The 574-nt window shown below is 56.3% G+C and overlaps 1 protein-coding gene across 1 annotated transcript in view; it reads right to left on the bottom strand.

Annotated features, from left to right (window-relative positions):
* Positions 1-254: 254 nt before the first annotated feature.
* The window catches only part of LOC125481159 (myosin-6-like), an 11,617-nt gene continuing 11,297 nt past the window's right edge, over positions 255-574 (bottom strand). The window contains exon 9 of the mRNA XM_048592356.1: positions 255-415. Within this exon, the coding sequence (XP_048448313.1) occupies positions 255-415 (161 nt within the window). The remainder of the gene's footprint in view (positions 416-574) is intronic.

Genomic DNA, 574 nt, shown 5'->3' with positions numbered 1-574 from the left:
ACCTGAGGGGGTAACTTTTTCACACAGAGGGTGGTGCGTGTATGGAACGAGCTGCCAGAGGAAGTGGGCGGAGGCTGGTACAGTTACAGCATTTAAAAGGCATCTGGATGGGGACATGGATAGGGAGGGTTTAGAGGGATAGGGGCCAAATGCTGGCAAATGGGACTGGATTAGTTTAGGGTATCTGGGTCAGCACGGACAGGTTGGGCCGAAGGGCCTGTTTCCGCACTGTGTGGGTGTATGCACTGTCTGCATCATCCAGTTTTCTGTACACGCAGAGAGAGAGAGAGAGCTGTTGAACTCACTGAAGCATCATCTCCAGCCAGCATGCCAGCGTTCTTACTCAGGTCCAGGTGGGTCAGTGTGTCAGCGAAAGACTGATTGCAGCTCAGTGTCTGTGCCAGGGGAACAAGGCCTGAGGAAAGGAAGCACACAGTTACACAGGGAATATTACACCTTGGAAGGCTCCCTCAGCACTGACCCTCCGACAGTGCCCCGCTCCCTCAGCGCTGACCCTCCGACAGTGCCCCGCTCCCTCAGCACTGACCCTCCGACAGTGCCCCCCTCCCTCAGC

The sequence above is a fragment of the Rhincodon typus genome, unplaced genomic scaffold, assembly GCF_021869965.1.
Source record: "Rhincodon typus isolate 14 unplaced genomic scaffold, sRhiTyp1.1 hic_rhity00001071, whole genome shotgun sequence".
NCBI classification, from domain to species: Eukaryota; Metazoa; Chordata; class Chondrichthyes; order Orectolobiformes; family Rhincodontidae; genus Rhincodon; species Rhincodon typus.
The sequence above is the reverse complement of the archived record's forward strand: the minus strand, read 5'-3'. Positions and strand labels throughout refer to the sequence as shown.